General features: G+C 38.7%; 2 protein-coding genes across 4 annotated transcripts in view; both read left to right on the top strand.

Annotated features, from left to right (window-relative positions):
* The window catches only part of LOC131774603 (uncharacterized), a 49,697-nt gene extending 33,619 nt beyond the window's left edge, over positions 1 to 16,078 (top strand). For all 3 annotated transcript variants that reach the window (XM_066164595.1, XM_059090659.2, XM_066164594.1), the window contains exons 58-76: positions 102 to 550; positions 989 to 1,280; positions 1,455 to 1,748; positions 2,011 to 2,175; positions 2,594 to 2,802; positions 2,889 to 3,177; positions 3,370 to 3,672; positions 4,171 to 4,314; positions 4,971 to 5,258; positions 5,710 to 5,866; positions 6,247 to 6,349; positions 6,473 to 6,635; positions 6,788 to 6,880; positions 7,020 to 7,121; positions 7,677 to 7,772; positions 8,137 to 8,232; positions 8,864 to 9,043; positions 14,768 to 14,944; positions 15,083 to 16,078. In XM_066164595.1, the coding sequence (XP_066020692.1) occupies positions 102 to 550; positions 989 to 1,280; positions 1,455 to 1,748; positions 2,011 to 2,175; positions 2,594 to 2,802; positions 2,889 to 3,177; positions 3,370 to 3,672; positions 4,171 to 4,314; positions 4,971 to 5,258; positions 5,710 to 5,866; positions 6,247 to 6,349; positions 6,473 to 6,635; positions 6,788 to 6,880; positions 7,020 to 7,121; positions 7,677 to 7,772; positions 8,137 to 8,232; positions 8,864 to 9,043; positions 14,768 to 14,944; positions 15,083 to 15,195 (3,713 nt within the window). In that variant the 3' untranslated portion in view covers positions 15,196 to 16,078. The remainder of the gene's footprint in view (positions 1 to 101; positions 551 to 988; positions 1,281 to 1,454; positions 1,749 to 2,010; positions 2,176 to 2,593; positions 2,803 to 2,888; positions 3,178 to 3,369; positions 3,673 to 4,170; positions 4,315 to 4,970; positions 5,259 to 5,709; positions 5,867 to 6,246; positions 6,350 to 6,472; positions 6,636 to 6,787; positions 6,881 to 7,019; positions 7,122 to 7,676; positions 7,773 to 8,136; positions 8,233 to 8,863; positions 9,044 to 14,767; positions 14,945 to 15,082) is intronic.
* Positions 16,079 to 17,564: 1,486 nt separating this feature from the next.
* On the top strand, positions 17,565 to 23,728 carry LOC131774601 (uncharacterized). Its single transcript, XM_059090657.2, has 3 exons — positions 17,565 to 17,596; positions 18,008 to 18,057; positions 22,457 to 23,728. The coding sequence occupies exons 1-3, from the start codon at positions 17,580 to 17,582 to the stop codon at positions 22,936 to 22,938; spliced, it is 549 nt and encodes a 182-aa protein (XP_058946640.1). The 5' UTR covers positions 17,565 to 17,579; the 3' UTR covers positions 22,939 to 23,728.
* Positions 23,729 to 24,321: the final 593 nt, after the last annotated feature.

Here is a 24,321-nt window from a genome sequence, read left to right as displayed (position 1 = left end):
TTATTTTCTTGTAACTGAATGATCTGATTAGTGATTAAACGCAACAAAATCCTTCTTTCCACTGAACATGTAATTTATCATACACGCTTGTTTCTCATCAGCGCCTAAAATCAAGCCAGTCCATTCCTGGTCGACGTTGTCATTTGAAGACAGCCATATTCCGGTGGGACACACTCCTCCGGCTGACAAACTCTCTAGCAGCAGCATTATTTTTCATGCGCTTCATTCAACGTCCCAGGACATTCCTGGCAACCCCGACTTGAGGACACATGGAGACATGAAACTGGTCGACGGGGGTTTGTCGTTTGACGGACAGGACTCACATGCTGTAGCACAGGTCCCTGCCGATGATTGTGTGGTCAACACAGAGAAGTGCGCAGATGGGCTTACATTTAGTACAAAACTTAGGTTTGAGAAGGAAGACAGGGATGAGGAGCTGCGATACATTGTGGACACCGGTGCTCACAACCGGCGCATGCGTGGCTTTTCCATGTTTACTCGAGGACCCAGATTGTTTGCTTTGGTGAGGAATGCTGATAGAGAATGGATGGTAAGTTTTCGAAGGTGTAGCATTGAACACAAAAGAGAGAGTATAGTGTAGCTCATTTTGCACACTATTGACGTCAAAATCAAGTTTTTGCCATTATTCGGTCATTTGTGGTAACGAACTGAACAGTTAGGAGTTATATTTGAAAAAAATATATTGAAGCAGATACCCTCAAACCAGTTACAATTTTTTTCGACCAAAGCCCTTGTTCAAACAGTGTCCGTCTTTGAAAAGACTCGCTAAAGAAAGACTATTTTTACTTCCACGCCGTCAAAGAAATTGGTTATCAAATGCAGCCTCGACATAGCCATCAACTTAGCGCAACCCAAAGTGAAAAACTCATTTGAGAGACGTCGAACCTAAGTATTTGATTTCACTTTTCTTTTATTCCAACGAACTCTTCTTGTCACAAACTGAGTTGTACTCTTATTGATACTGTAGGTCGAAAGCCCGAAACTTATGCATAAATGGGTGTACGTTATGGTTACTTGGAGTAAGGAAGACGGAATGAAAATGTATTACAACGCAGACCTCCGCGTTCACAATGTCACAGGGAAACCAGTGCCCCTGACCTCAGTCACTTCATACAAGGACAACTTTGTGATTGGACGAGAGGTTGGAAATAACGGTCCTTTCCACCCTTCAGCATTTGATATGGCTTCTTTCACAACATTTGCTGGACGTTTAGCGCAAGATGATGTCAACGCTGCTTACATATTCTTTTGGAGTGGGTGTAAGTATTTCAACTTGTTGTGTCCGTAAGCTATAAGTGTTCTTTGATGTTTTCAACGAGCTGAGACCTGGAATTATTCATGGAAATCAATTGTAGGGCCGAAATGACGAACAGACTTTGCCCCTCAGGTTGAAAGCCGATCGCTCACTCTTGTGCCGTTCTCTTCCTTTGCAGTATCTGCTAAAATATATTATGCTTCTTTGTGCGTCACAAATGAAGTTGGCCGACCTGTTCTTCTGAAGCCAGACAAGGGTAACCCCCAAGGGTTTGAAATTGCGCCGGACTCCACCCTGGAGGTGACGCTAATGTCCATGTCAACAGACGGTGCCCCTATCAAGCCTGTGTACTTCATCGCTGAAGACAAACAGACCAACACCCATCTGAGAATCAATGATTTTGATAAAGCATTTCCTGTAACTCCCAGAGATGGAAGGAAGCCTTGTAAAACGCTGCTTGTAACTGTGGCACGTAAGTTCAGTTGGAAATATAAGCAAAACCTACTTTTTCGGTCGGAAAAGCATAGAGCAGCGGTGTTTGACGTTACTTTTAGTAATTAAGAGTAACCATTGGAGCCAACTAAGCGTGTCTTAAATTTTTATAATAGCTTTACAAATTCGTCCTCACTGTACATGTCTTATTATAAGGATGAACGTGTTTCTTTTCTGTTTAAAATTTTGTATCGTGTTCAACAATAAAAGTAGTTGATAAAATACGATTTATTCCCATATAGCACCAAAATTGCGCTACAAGAAGATGTGGCCGCTACACAAAGTAGAGAATGGTCGACTTGTCGGAGACGATCCCGTGCCCGAGGCCCACGGAGCTATAGTTCCCCTGGAGGGGGGGCTGCTGTTGAATGGCAATGATTCCTGGCTGGATATGGGCGACTTTGAAGGTGAGTGACACACAGCGACTGAAAAACAACTGTTTGGTGAACCTATGCTTCTAAACTGTGACTGGAGATAAATCTTGTGGATAGGTGGAGCTACTGTCCCCTTTGCCTTATGCCGTGGAAAATCTCGAGAATGAACCGTTGAATTAAACAGATTAGAGAGTATGAGCAGTGAAACCACTCGGCTGCGCTCCGTGGTTACACCTTTGTTTTGAACATTGTTGACGTCATCTCTTTAATCAACAAGGTTATAGAGAATACAAAATTGTAGTCGATTTATTTAGGTAACAAGGCTATTTATATCCAATTAGTTAGTCAGTAACTGACAGTAAGTCTCTCTCTCTCTGTCTCAGTAAGTCAGTCAGTTAGTAACTCTGTTATTGCACCTTCTTTACATGGTCCATTGTCGCTTTCATTTAAGGTGAATGCCTGAGCAATCCAGACAAGTGTACCGCTGGTCTGACGTTCGGTGTAAGAATTAAGCTTGACGACGCAGCCAAAAGTTACAAGGACGAGCCTCACTACATTGTAGACAGCGGTGGCTCCAACAAGGAGTCACGGGGTTTCACGCTTTTCGTGAAGGACGGCAAACTGTACGCAGTGGTGTCTGTCCCGGATGAAGTATGGCGGGTAGGTTGTTATATTAATTCCCCAACAAGCTTTTCTTCTCACCGGTCTCGATGATTAATGGTTCGATCTTATTAATTTTTCAACAGGTTGAGTCAGACTTTGCCCTTAATGCATGGCAGTATATTATGGTGACGTGGGCACGTGAAAACGGCCTTGCATTGTATATCAACGGTACAGAGGTCACCCGAGCGAGAGGCTATATGCCCCAAGAGGGGGAACATGATAGAGATTCATACACCAGGCTTATCGTGGGGCGCAATGCGGCAGGAACACCATACGGTTACACAAGGATGGTCGCCTCATCGCTGGCGTTCTTCGATGCCGAGGTCCCAGCTGAAAGTGCCAAAGATATGTTCCTATACTTCTCAAGCAATGGTAAGAGTCTTGGTACTCTTCTTTCCTTTTTTTTTTCTCGCTACCTATGAGTCATTTACTATTGGTAAATCTAGCATGAAGGTTCAAATCAGTAATGAAGTAATATGTCGTCAGGATTTTATTTTCCGGTAGCTCTTTAACAAAGCGAAGTAATAGGATTACTTTATAACTTGATATATATTGTCTTGTTAGTCGAATCGTCGTCTTCAAATCGTTTCGTCAAAGTTCGTTTTGACAATAAAGCTGGTACTCAAGTGAAAGTCATACCAAGCAAAGGACAGAATAAAAACGAAGGATACACCGTGCAACCTCACATGACGTTGGATTTGAATTTTGAAGAGAAGGGCCAACAGAATGACATTCCTATCCAGTTTAGAGTCGAAAATCCGTGGGCGCCTGGGGACAAGTTACTGGTGAATGGACAGCAAGGTCTGGTGACAGTGGTGCCCAGTCCTAATAAGGATGACATCAAGCTCGTCACAATAACTGCAGCTTGTGAGTTCTTTATGTGTATCTGTTTGTATAAAAGGTAGCGAAAATCTAGAAATTTAGCGCAAAGAAAATATATATTTCCAAAGGGCCACTTGAGGTTACAATTCGTTCGAATTTAGTCTGACCTCCTAGACGGTACAATCGTGAAGAAAAACGGTATAGAGAGGGTTAGCTTGTAATAGAAAGTTGGCAAGATAGCAGTAAAACTGACTAGATCATATAAATAGCTATGTATCATAATAACATCCGAAGGCGTAGAACGGTAATCGCATATGCGAGACAACGCGGTTAAGAAAATGATCGATTCATCAAGTCCAAGAGAAGCTAAGCTCAACAAAACTTAAAACGAATTTGGAGTCCAATGCCAACTGCCTGGTCTTTTGTTCTCACAAGCACTCTCTTTATAACTGCCGGTTATTAAAGAAGCCAAGAAACTTTGATCACCAATGCGTCTGATCAATGTGTTAAATGCTCAGTATCCTTCTTTTCCCTTTTTACCAGTCCGTTGTCTTCAGCCTGAGGGACTGTTTAAAGACCCAACCGACATTACTCACTACATCCATTGTCATAAAGGCGAGCCACACACCATGACGTGTCCGGACGAGATGACCTGGGACGATGCGCGAAAGTCGTGCTTTGGTAAAGGTAAATACCTTTTTCGATAGTAAATGTTACTTTTTGATCAATCCTATAATAAGTTCAGCATGCGACACAGTTTTTTGTATGTTAAATTCTGATGATGTCTGGATTTTTCGTTCATTGGTCAATCAGTCATTTGGAGAATTCTTACCATGATTTTTGGAAAAGAAGTGCCACTTTCTATCGATTAAGTAGAAATAAATAAAGGCGGTAAGTTTCTAAAGAAATTGTGGTGCTACGTCGTTGGGGGAGTATAACAGGATAATTTGGTTTATCAACATAGTTGACAAATGTTGATTAGCAACCGTAGAGTTTCTAAGCTGACGTTTCGAGCGTTAGCCCTTCGTTAGGAATATCCTGGCTGGTTGATAGTCAACCTGAAGTTGATAAAGATAATAATTCGTTAGAATAGGTTTTTAAATTTTGATGCTATGTACGTTACCCCTCTCTTCTGTCTAAAGGCTATTGTTAGAGAGGTCAGCTTTTCAAAATATGCTTGGACGGTTTATCAAACTTAATCATCCTCTCGTTGATATTTCACCAAATGTTTCGCTCGCTCGCTGACCTAATACAGTACTTGTCTTTATGGTGATCTTTTCTGTGTAACCTAAGTTGAGTCAGTACACCATCCCTAATGACGTTTTTCTTTGATGTTCCAACAGGTCGCGAGTCGACTCTGAACGGGTCTATATATTACTTTTACATTAAATTCACGAACAACGCTGGAAAGGATGCCGAGATTTTTATTCCCGGAACGAAGAAGACTAATGCCATTCCCTCCGGAAAATCTCTTTACCTTAAGTTCTCCAAGTACAAAATGGAGTCTGCTGACTTTGTCGCCCTCTCCCAACCGTTTAAGGAACCACTTCGATTAAACGACTTACCGATGATGAGCATAAAACCCGATTTAGACGCCGATAAAGTCGTTCCCGTCACCATTACAAATCCTCGTAAGTATTGAATAATTTAAGCCGCGTCTAAACGAGCCAGGTTTACCTGCCTGGGGAGCTTTTGAGGAAAACGTTGTTTGCCGGATGAATTGGCCGTATAATTTTTGTGAAGCCCTCAAACAATTTCCTCGAAAAGTATCCTTCATCCAAACTAGATCAGAATTACCATGCACAAGAAAACTTTTCAAGGAGAGCCTGTAGTATTTTTCCATTTCCAATTAAGGGAAAACGTTATCAAATGAAAACTCGTCAAAGAAAACTTAGCATTTCTAAGCCGGTTATAGAGTTCGTGTATAGGGAACGTGGAGATTTATGTTGGAAACGTGTTGAAGGGCCGGGCTCTGAGAATTCAATTGACTCTATGCTTTTTATGAAATGTTTAAAAGGGAAATTTCAGCAAATTTATAGTATTTCGATACATAGCTGCAATGATTTTCGCCTTATTTTTCAGCGTATTACTACACAGTCTCAGTCAAGACTGGAAATAAATACAAGGGAGGTACCGATGGGAAAATATTTCTCCGACTTGGCGGCGACAGAGGTTCTACTGACAAGATTCAATTGACTTCCAATGTACCCACGGGAGTAAGGCACTTCAGGACAGGACAGTAAGCTAACTTTGTACTACAACTTGTATCGGTTGATAAAGTGCAAAAACGCTTCATTTGAGATGTCTGGTGAACTACAGCGAGGTCTATGATTTAATCTGCTCTTGCACCTGAAGGCTTCTCGGATTATTCGCAATGTCTCGTACAAGCACCTGTTCAAAGCAAGAGACTGTAAACTAATCTCTTGCTCCAAAGGCGTGACTTTTTTGTGGACAGTTACTCAATCGACGATAACTGTCGATTATTGGCGATTAAGATTTTCGCACTAAAGCTCCCTCAGCGAAAACTTGGAGTAAGTGCATTACGACTGGGAGTATTTAACCAATAATACCAGAGGATATTGAAAGATCATCCCTCATAATTTTCTTTCCGCTTTTAAGGCTTGACACGTTCCGAGTCGCAGCTTCCGATATCGGATTAATTACAAAAGTGTTTGTGGAGATGTACAATACTGGACAATCGAAGAAGTGGTACCTGGAAAAGGTGGGCGGTGAACTGAATGGTTTTATGCTTTCATTGAAATGTACACATTTGAAAGGAATATACGCGTCTTAAAACGTTCATGGCTGCATAAAGTCTCAATACTCATCTTGTTGTTTCTTTCAGATTTCTGTCAAGGATATGAAAGGTAGAAGGTTTGATTTCCCTGTCAATGACTGGATGGATGCTAAAGAAGGTGTCTTTGCGCAATCAGAATTGACCCTCTCCTCCAATGGTTTCCACGACGAGCCCTTGAAACCAGCTGTTAAGCCACAACCCCTGGGTTTGAGTGCGTTTTTTTCTTTTTATTTGATTTTCTTCTGTTATCAATCGCGCTATATTTTTTTTATTTGCAAAAAAACCGTAAAATTGTGGCACCTAATTACAGATGTTCTGAATAAGTTGACCTAAATTGCGGTTTTTTTTCTTTCAATCACGAAGATGACTGCACTGAGCCTTGCCAACATGGTGGAACTTGTGTAGAGGGACAATGCATTTGTCCCTTGAATTATGAAGGAGAACACTGTGAGGACGGTAAGATCTTCAACGTAACATTGATTTGCTTAATTTTCACCCATTTCATCTTGCCTTATCCTTCATCCCCTTTTAGAAACCTTACACAGCTGTTCTTTTTACTGTTTGCAATTGATTTCTATTTCTTCTGCTTATTTAGCTGTTTGCTCTGTGACCTGTTTCAATGGAGGTCAATGTACAGATCCCAGCTCCAACAACTGCTCTTGTCCGCAAGGTTACACAGGCTCTCTGTGTCAATCACGTAAGTTGTCATGAAATCTTCTTGCGGTTTTGAAGTCAGTAAACTTTCGAGCTAAGACACTACATACACCTGACTTCAAACCAAAAAAAGAATTCTTTGTTGAGATAATTTGCGATATACTTTGAAAGGAAAAACATCAGAGACAATACCGATCGGGCGTTCCCTGGCTAAAGGGCCTGTATTGATTACACTCTGCCTTATGGTTATATAAAATACATCCCACCTACACAGTTACATTGTACAATCTCTGAGGCTAACCATTTGTAGTAATTGCACATTAGTAACGGTTGCTTCATACCAGGAACGGTCATTACAAAATATTGATAAGGTTTTGAACGTGTACTTAGTTCAGATCTCATACTGAAGGGAATGAAAGCATATGTCTCTTGTTTAGTTTTAGCTGTCATCTTAGGGAGAATTTTTACATTTTAATCTCTGGGATTTCCAAACTAGCAAAAGACATCCATTAGCCCCTTCCACAAACATTTAGCTTCTTGTAATCTAAATTGCAAAAGACACGAATTAAAACTAACGAGCCATGGTTAATTTTCTCAGCTGTCTGCAACGGCTACTGTTTCAACAACGGCGAATGCACTGAGCCAGAGAGCTGTACTTGCCCGCCAGGGTACAATGGTAAAAGATGTGAAATATGTAAGTAAGCTGTACATATTTAAGCTAACAAGAACGTTATGTGTGTCTCTTCAGAGAACAAAACTCGTGCTATTAAACTTGTTGTCGTTGTTGTTTGATATTTGTTTTGTTTTGTTTTGTTTTGTTTTTTTGTATTTAGTCGTTGTTGTTGTTATTTTTTTTCTTTTAAATTATTTCAATGCATTACTCAGTAGACGTAAGTTAAGACACTAAGTTGGAGTGGTCTTAATATTTCAAAAAACTTATTCCCGTTTTTTCGCCAAACTAACCATTGCTAGAGAAGCACGGCTAGTCATAGCGAGTGGTTGGTATTTGTTGATTAACCCCAACTCATAGTCATTGTACGTTGCTTTTATTTGCCCAGCTGCATGCAAGCCAGATTGTTTGAACGGTGGAACTTGTAACGCCGATGGAACCTGTGAATGTGCACCTGGCTACTCAGGTCCATCTTGTAGAATCGGTACGTCAATTATGAATGATATTTAGTGATCCTTCAGACCAAGTATTACTACTGAGAGGAAGGTAGGAGACGCTATAAGGTAGTACACTGAGCCCCAACACCATGAGTCCCAGGACGAGAGGTCCTGGCTTGCGCCCCTCCCAGGATGCCTCTCCCCGCTTAGAATTGAAGTGAATTAGAAAAATGGATACTAGCAAGGGAATGCGTTCGGTAACTCTAATGCAAAATAAGCTTGAAGAGCTCTGAATAGATTGGAAGCTTGTGCCCTGACTGTGTTTTATTTAAGAAGCACAGTCGCATGCCTTCACAGGGGTCTTGCGTCGAAGTGAGGTACCACATCTGCATGGAACTGTTGATACATAAACGTTTCAGGGGGAATCGAAGCTCACAAGGCTTACTATCAAACTAAAACCACATTTTCAAGAGACCTTATTATCTTTTTCATATCAGAAGAGACTAGTTTCAGACCATTTACATGAAATCTAAACTGGACCTCATTTCGTACGAGTAAAACCCCGACGCTACACCTTTCTAACACAACAAGAAACGTAAAGAAATATGTACCCCTGTTAAGTCCCCCTTTGTTTGTCAAACAAACATAAATATCTTTCGGGTCATTCTTGTTTTGCAGGGAATCTTTGTGGACTACCACCAAATAACGGGCCGTGTTTATCTGAGATAAAAGATGCTCTTTCTTCACCCAAGAAAAACACCCTGACTCAAGCTTGTGTTAATTATTTATCGGACATACAGAGCAGTTGTTCGCTGGGAAAAGGCTCGTCGAGCTTTGCAGAATGCGAAAATATTTGTGGTAGGTCTTAAACATCAGTTATACGGTTTGATTTTTAGTTATTATTACATATATTTTTTCCCGTTTTTACGACCGTTTGTTTAACTGTGCTAAATTTAATTCGTATAAGTCTTTATCCATCGTCCAACGAATGAAATGTTTCAAGACGAACGCGTTTCTTGCGAGTTTTCTCGTGCGTGTTCTTGTGTAGATCCATGTTTGGATAGCCGCACTCTCACTCGTTCCCGTTTTTACGACCTTTAGCTCAACTGTTAGATTTAATTCGTATGATACCTTTAATAAAAGAAAAATTTCTTACATGAAAGAAATTGTTTGAAGTTCTTATTACGGAACGTCATCGACACCTAAGTGTGGAACATAATTCTACCCAAAATTTAAGTCTTGGTCCAACGACCAACGACTGAACTGGTTCAGGACGAACGCGTTTTTTGCGAGTTTTCTTGTGCGTGTGTAGATCCATGTTTGGATGGCCACCTTACGTGTTAACACTGGTCCACCACTTATTTTGAGAGAACTGGAAGGTGTCTGTGCCAACGTATTATATTTGCTAGAAACGAACCACTCTGTGACCGTAAAATGTTTTTGAAATACTACTGGATTTTTCTTTTTTGTTCATTTTTACTGAGTTCCTTGATGTATTCTGATAGCGGATTCATGTCACAACTCACGTCCCCGTATCATATCACATCACATCGAAGGCACGTGCTCAAGTAGAACAGATACCTGGTTAGACATAACATAGAGCGAAAAAAACACTTTGAACCGATGTTTAAGTTGTTTTATTGGCCAATTTTGATGTAAAATTTACACCTGGTTTTTGATACAAGAAGCATTAGTCGTCGGTTTTATGGTGTGAGCCTTTGTGTTGTATCAGTACATGAATGACCAGGAGAAGCTGGCCCAAATCTCTTTCTTCCAATGACCTCTAACCATGAATTCCACAAACGTTTGCCAGCGGACGTGATGACCAATGTTGGAGATTAAGTTATGTTCGTCTTAAATATCGATGAAACAAGAGTTTTCTTGTCTACCCAGGACAAGTGTCCTTGGCGCTCTAGTAGTCACGATGTAAGGTATTTGATTTTGATTTAGACGTGCAAAGTCGCACGTTGATGTCCTTCGTGTGCCTCCAGGTGAATTTCTTGATGAGTGGAGTCACGTTCCATCTCAGCATGTAAGCCTTCATGTATTGAATTTTAGCAAAATGCGACAACTACATTTAGAGGAAAAGTGAAGTAAGATTTTAAAACTAGTTGTAAGGCTACTCTATCGTTAAATGTACACTATAAATTTAAGTGTATCAAAAGCAAACTCGCAATGTGTATTCCGAACAAGCTACATTTACTGTTGTCACATACGTCTTTACGCGCGAAATTTATTCTAACCACCAAGAGCAAACGAATCAATACAAAACAAAGCGAAACGAAGCGAAGCAAAGCGAAGCCATCAAATATTATTGAGTCTGAAACAAGCAGCTATTTAACTAGACTTCAACAGACGGAGAACCATCCTGAATTACCAGAAAATAAAACTAACCAAGACATACAAGATGCAGAATAAGATCTATCATACAAAACAGAAGAAGCACTCAATTTAAGACTAAATAACTAAAGGCATAAAAACGCGAAAACTAAACTGGGCAAAAATCGAAAAATACAAATAGAGACAATAACGGAATCTTGGCGCCTATACTCAATAAGAAATTTCTATCGATTGTGATTTGCACACGATTCTCTGTCTCGAATTTTCTGACTCTGTCAATCGTTAACAATATACACACGTCAATCGATGGTCGAACCTATAATACGGCGGATATTTTGTGCAGTATTTTTCCAAGCTCTGTAGGGGCGAGGAAAAATGAGAACAATGTAAAAAATGTCCGCTCGTATTATATGTTAACCATCGAATAAGGAATTTCATTATTCGACTAATTTAAAGCTCTAGTTTTCCAGATGCATCCTATAGCCTCATATGAAGTTCGAACTGATCTCATAAGGCGTTCGCGAAATACGAACTACACAAACGCAAGCATAAAGTGTTGGAGCGCTCAAAGGCTCGTTGTATCTGAAGCGAAGTTTATATCGTTCAGAGCGGCCATTTTGTTGCTTCACTTTTCCTTGTTCGACAGTGAAATGCTGTGGCATATTTTCCTCGTTCTAGTGCCGTAGTATGGTAAAATGGCGTAATTGTGGAATAAAATACTTTTTACGCTCTATCTTTTCAGTAGCTCATATTCGACATGAGGGAATTTGATATGAAAGTGGCTTCCTACACTTTACCTCTGTTTCCCTTTTAATTCACTTCAATTTTTAGATAAATTCAGAAAATTCCGTGATTTTGATTGAAAAATAATCGATACAGTGAATGCTGAAAATATTGTAAATATAGAAGTGATAGTTAACATCTCTCCGTACTGAGATGTTTTAACTGATCGAAAATTTCTCTTTCGCAAAATATTTAAAAATTCGACTTGATGTTTTATAGAGATATGCGTGAAAATTGATTTTCCAAATACAGAATTCTTATAATCCTTTTACTTTGAAAAGGTTCTTCGTTACCAATTGACATTGTTCTTCTCTTCCTTAAATGTTGCGGTGTGTGTCACTGAATTCTTCCTTGTAAGCAGATTTTCTATCGCTCACGTTTTGAGCTGAACGAATATTTTATTCATATTTTTCATAGGAATTGTTTCGTATATTCTTCAACATTAATATTAAAACAGATTCGTCACAACGCAAACGGATGTTCAACATTCCGTTAACTGATTAGTGCCCTTTGGAAAATATCCGCAAATAACCACAAGAGTATTCAGTCTACGTTTCAAACATTCTATGTTTGAGGGCAGAACCTTGAGAGAGATTGCTTTGCGTCACAACAAAGTGTTACTTGTAAACCATTTACCCCGAATTAACCGCTATCACGGAAATGACCTCAGCCGTTATGGCGGTCTAATTCCTGCTCGCGTTTCTACAGTCCTGCAATTATGTGAATGAAATCATATTTTGGGAAATAGAATTTAACTGCGTAATAACCATTAAAGACTCCGTGTCTTCCTCGAGACATATCTGTGATGTCATTTCTTTGATCTTTTGAAGAGTAAGTAGCCTATAGACTCTATAAACAGCGATAGATTTTTTTACGTGAACACAAGCGACATTCTGGCTTTGTGAAATCTGCTTGTTTTTACTTGGAGATTTCGTGGGCAGCTTGGAAGATAAACCTTCGTGCTGATCGGCTGTTTCGATTGCTTTACTTTCCTTTCCGTTGCATTCTACTATATGCAATGCTCCGATGATTTGAGCGAAAAAGGTAGAGGAGTTTTGAAGAGTCTGTCTTTTCAAGATCAAATTAGAACGGTAAACTAATTTCGTGTCTCTGTCCTCTTGGATTTTGTTACGACATGATCAAGATAAACCTTATTGTACTTATACCAATTCAGAACATTCATTCTTTCAAGAACCAAAGAGTAAAAAAATATTTATGTTTTTGTATCATGAAGTTTATTTGTCTGTGGTGGTATTAAAAAGTACAATGAGTGACTTATTCTGGCTTTATCAGTGGACAAAACACGAAAACATCACGGCTAAAAATTTTTTAATCGACTTTCGACTACTCGGCAACAACAAAACTTTGGAATTCTTCTCAAAGGTGTATACGTGCTTTTGTTCATGTTTAGGCTCTCATCTTATCAAGAAATGATTGCATATGAAGTAAGGTTGTGCCAAAATCAATTGGAATATATTATGAGGCAGGGCAGTCACGTTTTTGCTGTTCTTCACCTCTATTAATTATGTCAACATTGTTTAAGTTATTAAAGCAGATGTGTTAAGTAGAATCACGGACACTTGAAATTCATGAGAAACGAACAAAAGATGTGTGCAATATACCTAACTGTCATTATATTTACAATTCCCTTGCGTCTGAAGCACGTACTGTGTGAGACAAGGATGTGATTATGTGACACAAAAGTACCCCGATCAAAAGATATTGATCCGGTGTTTTGATTTGTTTATGTGGTTCGGTACTGTAGATATTTGTGTCGGGTTTGGTTTTATTTAGTAAATCTTGTTTTTCTTTTCTCACATCAGCCTTGTCGCCGGTTTTTTGACCCTCGTAAATTCTCACATTCGTATTATTCTTGTCGCATCGCGGAAGGAAACGAACGTATTTGTTTATAATAATCTATTAGTATTCCGATTATGTCTTTTAGAAGTAGTTGTTTATCTTCCTTTCTGGAAAATTCTCTTGCGCTCATGATCATTGCAGTTTTTGACACCTTAGTTTGAGTGCTAATTATTCGCTTGAAGATGATTACAGAAAGCTTGCTTTAGCATTTTATTTTCCATTTTTTAGTTGTGCTGATTATTTTTGGAAATAGAATCACTACTTAAAAATTTGCAAATCAACTGTTAAGATTTTCATATTTCTGTTTAGAGAGCCAAGTGATGTTTACTACAAACTCCATTTTGCCAACGTTCATTTTACGTTGTGTTAGCTGTTTGTGTTGCTTCGATCAACATAATGAAAAACATACCGTAATACTTCGAGAGTTTTCGTCTATTGTGTTAGGGAATTAAATATATCGCATTCACATGAATACTGATTTTACTTCAACGTCAGGGCACCTTAAAAATATGAGTGTGTTTTAAATTAGCTCCAAAGATTTTTTGTTTTCGTATAGGTGCGAGAACAATTTTTAAACAACTAAAGAGTTGCTGTTGATTAAACGCTCTCTTATCTTTGCCTTCCTTGTCTCAAACTTCTCTCTCAATCAATTTTAAGGGGATTGGGAGAGATTTAACGGTATTAGGAGCGCATTTACAAAACTGAGTGAAAAAGCAAGCTTCTCGTGAGGTTGCAACCAAAATTGCTCGGAGTGTATTTTATAAACAGCTTAAAAGGCTATTGCTCTCACGTTGGCGAATCGATAGATGTTTGATTAAAAAATCAAATCTGTCGGTTCTTATTTCCTCGCCCACGTAGAAGCCCTCCTTCCATTTGGTAACCATTGGTTATCCATGCTCCATCTTACATCACAGGTCTTAGTTACGGTCACAAAATTTTGGGCAACAATTCTCGTTTCATCCACCAAGTCCTGGATTCAAAACAGACGTTCTTATGTGTCGAGACAAGATAAATTGTCTGTAAGATGTGCTTAAAGTTTTAAAATCTACTTTCATCTGCGATTGCTGACACGATCGGAATTTTATTTTTTCACAAAACTGGAAATATATTCCAAACACGTGTCAATGTCTGCACCTATCTACGTTACTCGTTAACTGTAGAAAGCCAAATGCACAATAGTTAAGTCCCTTCACTATTCAGCCTCCGAGAATACTTAATTGCTCTGCCATAAAGAAAATCTATTTTTACAACTAATCACCATAGAGAATTATGTTTCCACTCGGTGAATTCTTATTTTATTCACGATGATAAGATTGAAATATATCATTGAAGATAAATTTTCGTATATCTAAGCTTATGTCTTTCATGTACTCGCGAATCACGATAATTCTATATTTACTTACAGAATTCACGCTTATTTGACTTACAAATAAACGCTACTGAGCAAAACTTTAATACAGGATTATTTTTCAAATCTCACGTGTTTTTTGCTTAGTTGAAAAAAAGGAAAGAAAAAATGGAAGGAAATGGTTTGAAGAAAAAACGACATCAGATTGGAGTACGTATCATCCGACATTTTGCCGTGTTTTTGTTTTTCAGGAGAAGGTGCAGTCATTTGCACGAGTGTCTGGAGAAGTAATAAATGTAGCACGGAAGAACTGAAATACTATTTTGACCCCTCTACCAACATGTGCCAGGCGTTCAAATACTACAGCTGCGTGGGTAATGATAATAAGTTCGGCAGCTTAAAAGAATGTCAGGACAGCTGCGCTTCAAGTAAGTAATTTAGTGATTAAGCGCCACAATGATGTCGGTTGAGTTTTACTTTTTTAGAAAATTTTTCTTACTGAGATGAATTTAAGCAGTTTTTTGCGATTCAAAATTGCGTTCTGAAATGAATTTTTCATTTTACAGGTACAAAACAAAGACGTGAGTTATCCAACAGAACTCGAACGTCAAGATCGAATGGTCATTTTAGGACGATAGTAGAAAGATTACACGACATAGCCAGTCAGTCAGCGAGATGAAAATAAGAAATCACAGCATGTAATTCAAAAGAAAAACATTGAGATGAACGTCCAGAATGAACAGATCGAAAAATATTTTGAACAAGCCATCGAGACCTTTCTGTAAAGGTCTGTTGCTACAGTTGTGATATTTCAGTTGAGTGAAGACCGTGATGCAAACGTAGTTCCTCGTTTTTTGTCGGTCTGACTGACATTCTCCGTTCTAAGTTACTTCCTTACTGGTCTCGCGTAGAGAAAAGCGATGAGTTCTTCCTTGATATTTATTTCACCCATCGTACGAGGCTACATGAATACCGAAGCTACGCAGGAACTATATAAGGACGGACTTGTTGGTATTTATAGACTAAGGGATTATAGCACAATAATGAAAAACCATACAGAATATTTCCTTTAATATGTAGGGCTTCGGTAATTTTACTCAATTTACTTTGAAGCGTTTTGATTTTAGAAAAAAAGTGTGCAATTTCCATTTGAAAGCATTTCCAAGTTGTGTCAAAATCGATTAATTTTGTACTTTAACCATAATTGTTTGCTAATGTGGACAACGTCCAAATTGTCTGACTTCTTTTTTTATGTCGCACGTACAACACCGTTGTATTTAAAATCAATGATGTCGGCGAGTTTATCAAATTCCTTATTCTTTTACCTTGGCTCTTTAATTTTTCAGGAACTAATAAAAAGAAAGTTCGAATAAAGTCTCTCTTCTTTACTCCCAAGGAAGGTTTTTAATTTTTTGGAGTAGAAAAATTGCTTATTCATGATGTCATCTAAATCTTATGACTTTGTTGGACTCATGTACTCTGTGTCATTGATGGTTTTGTATAGATCACTGAATAGAAAAAAACTAAATCAATAAAACGCCTGACAGATTCCGCAGTGTGAATGTTTTGTTCTCTCGCTTAAATATTTAGTGTGAATTTGTAGGATAAAGGAATGATAACAGACCCGGTTGGTAGTTCTCATCCTTTTATTGCTCTTCATCGATCCACCAACCATTCCTCTCGACCCCCTTTGAAGGATTTCACATAATTTTCTGTCTTACTCTGCCACCTTCTTTACCGAAAACGTCTAGATTCAGACTTGAAACAACATCTTCAAGCTTTTTCATTATTTCGCCTCCAGTACATGCCATTGGTGTTCATCATGTTCAAGGACTCGTTCCACTCGTACGTGCCTTATTTAAGACGTAATCTGTCTTCAGGCAACGTAATTGATTAGGCATGGAGAATATAAATAGATTTTCTGTTTAAATATAAGTCCATAAAAATATGTCCTTTCAGCCACATGCTGTTAATTAATTGGACTTATGCCGTGTTTTAGCAAACCTTAAAAATCTGTGTAAACGATCTAGCTGGGCTTGTGGCATCTGTGGATGCATCATATACCGACTGGTTGCACAATTATTCAGCTTCAACTTATTCCATTCTGCCTTCTCCTAATAAATCAGATATGGTTTGAAGTGTTGACTATTATTTATAGACAGTAACTTAACACTTTCCATATAATTCACCCTTGGTTGGTTTCAATCAATTGTTAAAGATCACTTTTGATTCCAGAGTTTTCCATTTCTTACTTCTGTTTTAGCCCCGAACATATTTATGCACTCGAATCGTAAAGAGACCCAGCGAGAAAAGCCATGTTCGCCACAAATAACATTCCACACCAGGGGCGCCAGGTATACGTTAAAAGCAGCTACAGGTAGCTCGGAATGTCAAACAGAGACTCGGTTATCACGTTTCTGTACCTCTGTATGAGACCGTGTCAGAGTTTTTATTACAACCACAGCCTTAAAAAAAATCGGTAGCAGTAGATTCATGAGTCGATAAATCTACGTTTTTCACTTGGCAACGATCATCCAATTTATCTCGGTCGGGGCTTGAGGGCAGCTATGACAACAACCTCACGTTGCCCACCGACACCACCATCCCTGACCACGTTATTCCGCTCGACGACCCGCTAACCACGTGACTTACGCGGGCCCACGTAAAAGAGCGGCGAATCCGCGAGATGAATGGAAAACAGTGAAGCTAGAAAACTGTGAATTCACAATTTTCACCACCCGTCAAGGTGTTTTCAAGGTGTTTTCATCGAGCGGCCAAAAAAAAAAAAAGCCAGTTATGTAGGTTATAAAAGTCTAAAGCGTGACTAAATTTGAACTAAAGCCAGAAACAGTACTATGTTATCGCTAAGTGCAACTCTAAAAACACCTCACGCGTCAATTTTAGACAGTCACGTTTTTTCCCGTACAAGCCCACTGAGCCATGTGATTATCAAGAAATGTACCATAGATTACATCACATGAATCTTTAATGAACACTACATTTCTTACTATAACCAGCTCGTTTTATATCTAACCTTTCCTGCATAGCAAAAAGTAACGGAACATGCACAATGACTCAAGGTGAGATTTCTGCAGCGTTCGTAGAAGTCATTAGCGCGTTGTTCATAAATGACCCTTTTATAAGGTTCGATTGTGTAATGTTGTGTATTTGCAAATAGACCAGACAGCTTGGTTGTGTTTACGAGCAAATACGATTTTGGTTATTTTGTACCGAGTACTGAAAAGTACCTCTTTAATATGAGATAGCAAGGTAGTTTATTCGGCTATAAAGCCTCACTAACTGGACACGTTGGATAACTTACCAAATGTTACCAAAACAGATGGTCACCGCAATAGTATTACGAATGCAGATCTTGGAATTGGTCGGCGGCTGTCTGTAATCGAACTGTTTTCAGACTTCTAGGTAAAAAAAAAATCCAAAACTGTCGAGGAAAAGTAGGCACTGGCTAATGGTCTTTTTTCTTTCTTTAGATTTTGCCAAAGCCAGCTGCATGATTTCGAGGGCTTTCAGATTATGACAGGTAAACGGCCTTGTACAACTTAATTGTAGTTATCAATACTTCCTTTTCTTCTTGACTCCACTGTAAAATCACTCAGCTATCCGCCGCTGTTTTAGTTTGGAATCGTTTTCCCCTCCAAAAAGGGCTAAGTGTATTTCAAGGTGTTCTCGGTTTTTGTTTTTTTCCGTTTTGGAAATTAATAGAATTTTTGAATGTTTGATGTATTTTGCTCTAAAACCGACTGCCTATCGACTTCGTCACAATTCTGTCATGTGATCGCTCTTTGACAGAAAGGACTTACTGAAATCAGCAAGCTGTTGAAAACGCATTTTATCCCGATCTTTTTACAATCGAATATGCAAAGTTAATTGAATGAACAGCTCAACTATTTTAGACGGCTCTGCACTCGTTTTCTTTTCTGTTTAATCACCACGGAGCGGTGTTAATGACAACTACAACCGCCGAATCTCTTGTTAGTTATTTTCACCTGTCTTCAACTCGGTACCAGAAGCAAAGACTAAATAAGTGGATATTGCAATGCTTAACTTAAATCACCTACTCGACTGAGCGCAGTCCTCGCATAAAATACTGTGTTTTTTCGAGAAATTTAGGAAAAAAATAATAACAATTTGGTATAACTTGCTAACCAGCCCCATCTTTTTTTAGCGCATCACAGGCTAGACAATACGGATCGATCGCCGCAAAAAAGTGCAAAACATTGAAACGGACATCTCTATCAGTTGTATGGTACTACAGAAATCCCAGACAAGCACATAGTATCGAACTCCTAGAAATAAAGAAAGTTTTTATTTTTCTGAAGTGATGGTTGTGTCGTTCTTGTCCTAAATTAGCGACCTCAAGCAATTTTGAGAAATTTCCTCCATTCGAGTCTAACTTGAAGACGACAAAAGACTTGACTGGAGAAAAATCTCTGAAATAGGTAGCGCTTGAAGTCGCTAATTTTGGGTAAGAACGACACAAGCAACACTTCTGGCAAGTAAAAAGACCTTTATTTGTTTTTGTGAGGTTTTCGATACTAAGTTCCTGTATGGGCTTTCTATAATTGCACCTGAAAATTATTTACTGTGATTGTTTTAAGTAGTTCAAGAAATATGAGTTTGAAATCAACACTACCCTTGAAAGACTGCATAAAAAACGATGGAAATGTGATAACTCCACAGCCTTTAATCAAGCAAATACACTGGTTCTATTGAATAGAACGCGGGGTCTCGTGGTTTTCCCCGTTGCAGCCAGGCTTACCAGAGCAGCCCAGCCGGCTGAAAGATCGTATTTTTAAGTTAGTGCCCATAGCCAGATGAAGGAACCAAACCAGCCTACTAGACAAATAAAAATCTCGAAAGTTCAAGAAAGTCCTTTGTGTTCGCAAACTGAAAAAATCCCCAGAGGATTCTAACATCAAACATCCTTTGTAAGTAAGGTGCGCAAAATATCCAAAAAGTCTTGAAAACAGAATTAAACATCAAGATCTATTGAAATTTAGTGATTTTGAACTTTCAAACCGAACGGCAGGATGTCTATGAAGTTAACCAAGTTACTAAATTATTAGTCTGGGACGTGCCTCCATTTGAGAGCATGCAAGGTTGAGCGTGTGAGGTGTAGGGAGCGTGTTGGAAAACATGGCTTAAATTAGTATTAGTTTTTTGTGAAGAACAATAAAACAAGCATTCACAACTGCGGTTTATCATAACAAAGAAAAAATCGTCAAATATAGATAAACCAGTAGCTTTGCTGCAGTGTTCTCTACTTGAAATAAGTATCCAAGTGCGCCAAAAATAAGTGAGCGCGCGAAACATGCTTTGCGGTGCGCCCTGAGAGGAAATATCTCTGTTGTTTTTAGTTATTCATTTTTTTTGGCACTTGTGACCGCTGAGCGACTGAAATCTGTTTCATTCTCTCTTTATAGCCGTGCTAATTGAAATGACAATCGTTAAGTCCTATACAGGACACAGTCTCACTCTGTTTGTTGACTATCCTTGATGAATAATGCAGCATAAAAATCACTTTTCATCGAAAGCTTTCATCCGGTTTTTGTTTATAAACAAATGCAGAGGTAATTCTTATTCCAAAAAAAGGTTCTGTTTTCATTAGAATCCTTTATCATTTTTTAAAATTCCCGAAAATATCTATGAAGTGAAACTCTTACCAGTGAAAAACTTCCGTGATACTAAGCCTTTATCCCCTGTAAATTATGAACGAAGCAGTTCTTTTGATTGTATGTGTACGTGACGGAAAAAAAATTCTTAAAAGTTGAAAATTAGGTGATTTTTTTTATTTGTGTATCGCAAACTATTTTCCAACCATGCTGAAGTAGTAGGAAAATCACTTCTAAAAAATTAGGGCATATTAAAAAATAATCTCTATATCGTGAGAACGGGTGCCAATTATTGAACAGCTTAGCAGACTGGGTGCCAAGAAATAACGATGTTTAGTAATCAGGACTCAAATTTTACATAAATGTATGCGTGGATGCACGTACTTTCAAGGGGATTCCTTTTGATCGAGTTATCTAACCACTTCTACACGTCTGCGGAAACATAGGAATTTTTTTTGGTGTTTGATTTAACTATAGTTCCCTGTTCTTTATGAAATTTCATACGTGTTCAGAAAGTCGCACGTGAGTTCCTCGATTGTCACCCTCATTTCATGTGAGAAAACATCTAATTTTTAATTGGTTTTCATATGAAATTATTTCTTTGTGGAAATTGCCCTGAAGGAAAGAAAGACTTAAACGGGTTGATTGGTTTTAATGGTGTTTATTTGAAACAATTTTTTTCATCAACTTACTTTCTTATCATGCTTTGGTTAAATCTTGACTTCCTAATTGAAAATTTGAAAAAACAATAACAACCGTCCGTGCATCAAGAGAATAAGTGTGATTTTCTTATTCTGTTGAACCTGTGAAAACTTTCACATCCAATTAAGACTGTTTTCGACTCGGTTCCTTTATCAAGTTCTGATCTTACGTGACCTGATCGATTTCAGGCTTGTGTTTAGAATTTTTAATTTCCTGGACCCCTTACGAGCGCTGTTATTAGAATTGAAAGATACTTTTTTTTATTTGTTTTCAAAGCAAGTTGTACTTTTACTGTCTTAATTCAACCCGCATGTTGAGATTTGAATGAATCCTTATCCTTCCTTTCTTGTGGTTGAATTAATATTTCCTTTCATGAAACACCTTGTCCTAAGGATGTGATTCGCTTGAACGCTCTCGAGCGTATTTGTAGCGGAAAAGCTCCTGCTATTAAACTTCTGCTTCTATCTTCTGTCCATTGCAGCTCACACAATTTCCGGAATTTTAAACAATGAGTACTTAGAATATACAAAATGTTCTTTTTCGCGAGACTGATCGCCAGATACCTTTCAACTTCCATTAGAGGGTCGAGGGTGATACTTATTTTTGATCTACGGATTCAATGAATTATCACATATTTGTCTCGCTTTCGCAAGAGGTTATTCCAACTGGCGAGGGTGCGGTTTTGTTCTAATTCTATCGTCTCGATTGGGTCACAGTTCATCGAATTTGTCGTGCGCTTTCTCATTTATCGTAAGAGATTAAACAGGTTTCATAAGTAGATGGAATTATGCATTTCTTATTTTTTGAATTGCTAAAGCTTTCCGTCACATTTCATAATTGCCTCTACAACGGACTTGAAATTTCATAGATCATCTGTAGCTTAAGTTATTTTGATTGGTGTCTGTTTACATTTGGTTGAGCTCGGTCTGCTCCAACATTTACAACACAACCACAGTCCAATATCGGTTACCCGATGTTGGAGCTTTTAAGCGCTTGAAATGCTTCGGGAGCAAAAATAATTCGATTAAAGCCGGCAAGAGTCCTCATTAGGTTACTGTTTTGAGGATTTTTGAGATCATAAGTTTAAGACTTGATTGTCACAGCGCCAACAAAAACGGATGACGTGAATCGTGATCTGTCAAAGTGTCAAGACAAAAGCAAGATGAGTGATTTAGGGCTGTTCTTCGCCCGAGACGTGTCAATCTTCACCGCACAACCGAATTGCATGGAGAGCACGTCAGCGATATTTTAGAAAGTATGTCGGATCAATAAATTCAGAAAGACGATCGAAGCAAGTTTGGGCGAATATTGAATCTGCATGTTTTGCATTGTTCGAACAGAATCAAATCTAAATGGGATAAAAATGGGCCGACCTCTGTTGCTTTGTGGGTCAATCAAGTGTTTTGATGTTATCATGTCTTTTGTTATTGAACGAGAGTAAATAGCACGACCCATCAAGAAACGACACTGTGATTGGCTGGCGGTGCGGGCATGTTTTGAATTATTGATTGTTATTTGAAATTCAATATCTAATTAAAATTGCGAGCACGTACGCCCGCGTAGAGCTTGAGTGTAAAGCGCAACCTAATAATTATTTTGCATCAGTTGTCTTAAAGCATTTGAGCTGGACGGAATTTAGAGTGAGAGCAGGAGAGAATTACGAAGTCATGTGCAAAACAGAGATTCTACACGAAGATTCACCTGTGGTTCTTCTTCACGACGACAAACCGCTCACTATGAAGGAACTGAGCGTTGATAAAGTTTACGATTTCGACTTCAAATACGGCCAGAAATCTGCCGTGGATTTTCATAAGGATCTTGCAGCCATCGATCTTAGCATGATGCAGAATCCTAAAGGGACACGTCGCCGAAGGATCAAGCGGAGAAAATATCCGAAACTTTCGTTTGTGCCTAGTCTCGAAGACATTAAAGAGAATGAACTCTTTGAATTATCGTTTGAGGACGAAAAGAAAGATCTGGCCGCCATACATCGTGAACGTGCCCTGAGTTGTGGCTTGGCTGTGAAGGAGGAAGGTCGCCGCCATCGCCATAAAAGGCATTCTAGGAGCTCAAGCGGAAGAGTCTAAATAGCAAACGACAAGTTGTACGAGGCTAACAATCTTAAAACGCTTAAACTGCGAATTGAGAACGCTCTGTTTGATGCGAACCTCGCCTTACTGTGAGGCGATGAGATCGACAACAGCGAGCCGCAAAACATGTCGCGCTTGCTGTGTGTCAGGACACGAGAATCCTTTGAAGAGTAAAGAAACTTTGCCAAGACTCGGCAATAGGAACGATTTGAGGATTTTGAAAACGCGATCTAAAGCGCATGGAATGGAAGATGATGAAATAAACAACTCTTGTTGCAAATAACAACCTGGAACTTTGTTAGTTTCACCAGTGACTCACGTGACGAATGTAAATTTCAAGCGTAAAAGAAACTAACCTCCGGGAAGAAAATTCCTCGATACAATGAACAATGCTTTATGATATAGAAGTGTTCACTTCGCTTATACATTAGCATCGTTTTATTTGTTTGGACGGAACTGCGAAAATCGTCGACGGAATAGGTTAAATAAAAAGCATTAGTTCAGGCTAAGTCAAACAATATTTGCATATTTTGCAAAATAGTATTGCGTAGTTGTTCGCTCGCCTTTACTTTTGCTAAATTAACACAACTCGCTTCACTTGTAATCAGAGGGGAAACCTGAAATATATTTCTATGTCGTACATTTTAAGAGGGAAAGTGAAACAAGATTTTAGTGATGTATTTAGGTTAACTTTTGAAATCGAAGTCAGCATTTTATTTCCCTTTGAAGGGTTAATACATGTATGGTAGTCGAAAATGAACATTAAACTGAATTATGACAAAGTTAAGGACTTGTTGTGTCGTGTGGATGACGTTACGTGTGCTTAAAGTGTAAAACTTGACTGCTAGGCCTTAGGGTTCAGTTTTATTGGCACAAGGACCAGTATCACTTGTGTTTACATTTCATTCGAAACTGTGCATTCTAGAATTTCGATTTCTGTTTTACTCCTCACTTGGATCTTATCAAACTTGGCAAAAAAAAGTTGCAGTTCGCCCTTTAACTGGGTTTGTACTTTCCGAGAGATTTGTTCAATTTACTTCATTTGTATTCCCGTTCATGATGTATTTCTGAGGATTCCCTTTCTATCACTTGAAGACATTTCCCTGAATTGACACGGAAATATTGCGATCCTCATTTCCGGGATTTGATTTCGAAAAATATCAGTAATATTTTCTCTTTCGGGATGCAGGAACCTCTCGTTAAGAAATATGATATTGCTATGCGAGTTTCCCTAAATCAGGCCAAAATGGGCGTATATCCAAGTTTCTTCTGCCTGGTGATTCTCTCAGAACGTTCTCTTTCTGGCTTCCGAACGCAAGTACAGAACCATTTTTCTTTAAAATTCTGGTTGTTATTCCATTTAAAGATCCTTATTCGTCT

The sequence above is a fragment of the Pocillopora verrucosa genome, chromosome 3, assembly GCF_036669915.1.
Source record: "Pocillopora verrucosa isolate sample1 chromosome 3, ASM3666991v2, whole genome shotgun sequence".
Classification (NCBI taxonomy): Eukaryota; Metazoa; Cnidaria; class Anthozoa; order Scleractinia; family Pocilloporidae; genus Pocillopora; species Pocillopora verrucosa.
Note: the sequence above shows the minus strand (reverse complement) of the source record. Positions and strands in the feature narration are given on the sequence as shown.